At 48.9% G+C, this 1,562-nt stretch overlaps 1 protein-coding gene across 1 annotated transcript; it reads left to right on the plus strand.

Annotated features, from left to right (window-relative positions):
* Positions 1-435: 435 nt before the first annotated feature.
* COCCADRAFT_10471 (uncharacterized protein) lies at positions 436-1,542 on the plus strand (the record flags this gene model as incomplete). The annotated part of the gene is made up of 2 exons (XM_007720769.1): positions 436-1,045; positions 1,100-1,542. The coding sequence occupies 2 exons, from the start codon at positions 436-438 to the stop codon at positions 1,540-1,542; spliced, it is 1,053 nt and encodes a 350-aa protein (XP_007718959.1).
* Between the last annotated feature and the right edge of the window lie 20 nt (positions 1,543-1,562).

Genomic DNA, 1,562 nt, shown 5'->3' on the forward strand with positions numbered 1-1,562 from the left:
AAAAGAGAGTTTTGAATGTTCAACATAGATTAACATTGCGTGCATCGAGTGTGCCGTACTTTCCGGATCTCGGCTGGGGCCTTGTTGGGTGGTGTGACCGAAACTGCAAGGCTTATGTAGATCTAGTCCATCATAGCCTTGGCAAGGTAGTGGCCCATGTTTCTGTTTGGCGGGCTCGCACGATCCTTCCTCCAAGCGATGCCATGATCCCACTTTGATTAGAAGATGTGATATTTTAGGAGTTTCTCCAACAAGCTTGTTGTTGGAGGTTGAAGCCGGACGCCTAACAGTGGCGGAAACGTGATGTCATCGATTAGTGTTGACATCAGTTGACTCTAAGAGGGCGTTAGGCATAAGAGAGCATTGTATAAAAGAAGGTCTGATCATGAAGGTGATTTGGAAAAACTGAATGAGCCCTGCACGGTGGCTTTTAACATGTCGCACCATGTGAAATACTCAGTACTGGCTTCTTTGCTAGCAACGACATCCCATGCTCAATCCTCTTCCAACTCCGGCTCTCAGTCGTTGACATGCGACGATCTCTCTGGAGGCCTCGCATACTATGCTTCTGTCACCCATAATACAACGGCTATAAAATTTGCCTATCTTGGGGCCAACGATGGTGTGACTATCTCAAGAGACGATACGGCCACTTGGAAGATCTCATCCCGCATTGGGCCTGCATATGATAGCGATGGTGTCATGTCCAGTGAAAACCAAACGCAAACTGTTCTATGGCTTGATACTGAAGACACAGACATGGAGCGTCTGGGCGACCATATCGGCCTGTGCCACAACTATATTCCGTTGCAGGACCACCGGACTGGGAATATGACGTGGAGTAGAGAAGTGTTGGAGAGGTCGCAGCAAGATAATGGGGATTGCAAGACGATGCTAGGAGAAGATTGTGTTGCGGCACTGGAAAGGTGGTACGCGGGTCAAGGCCTTGGTGTATGGAGTACTGATAGGTACCCCGCATGCACCGCTATTCAAAACACTATGCCTCCTGAATGCGAAGGCATGCTGACTGAACCTGTTACCATGGGTAAGTTTATAGGTCTATCGTAATGGGGGGGGGTCATTTTAACCATATTTACAGACGCTCTCGCTCTTAATACCTCCGCTGAAGACCGCGTCTGGAGATGGGACAGGGGTGTCAATGTAACCTCATACCCGGAAGGCGCTACAGTACCGACTTGTGGCGACCGAAATCTGAGCAGGAGCTGGGGAAACAGGATCTACTCCACAACTGAGTATGATTTGGCACTCAACTTCCCCATTGTGGATATTATGATGTTCTACCCCACAGTTCCAGTCACTAGAGACGTATCTACCAGGAGCATTTATACAGAGGTTATTTGTTTGAAGCCTGAAAACATACAAGGGAATAGCCGGGCACCGAGGACTGCGAAAGATGTACTCGATAAAAACTATGGTCCGCAGGACGATGAGTCTAGTGCCGAGAGAGCTTTCGGATGGGGTAGCAGGCCTGCGCTAGCACCGGTAGTTAGCATGGTGGTCGTAGTGTGGCTGGGAGTGTGAAGTATCTGAATGTTCCAAAT

This window comes from Bipolaris zeicola (genome assembly GCF_000523435.1).
Source record: "Bipolaris zeicola 26-R-13 unplaced genomic scaffold scaffold_634, whole genome shotgun sequence".
Lineage (NCBI taxonomy): Eukaryota > Fungi > Ascomycota > Dothideomycetes > Pleosporales > Pleosporaceae > Bipolaris > Bipolaris zeicola.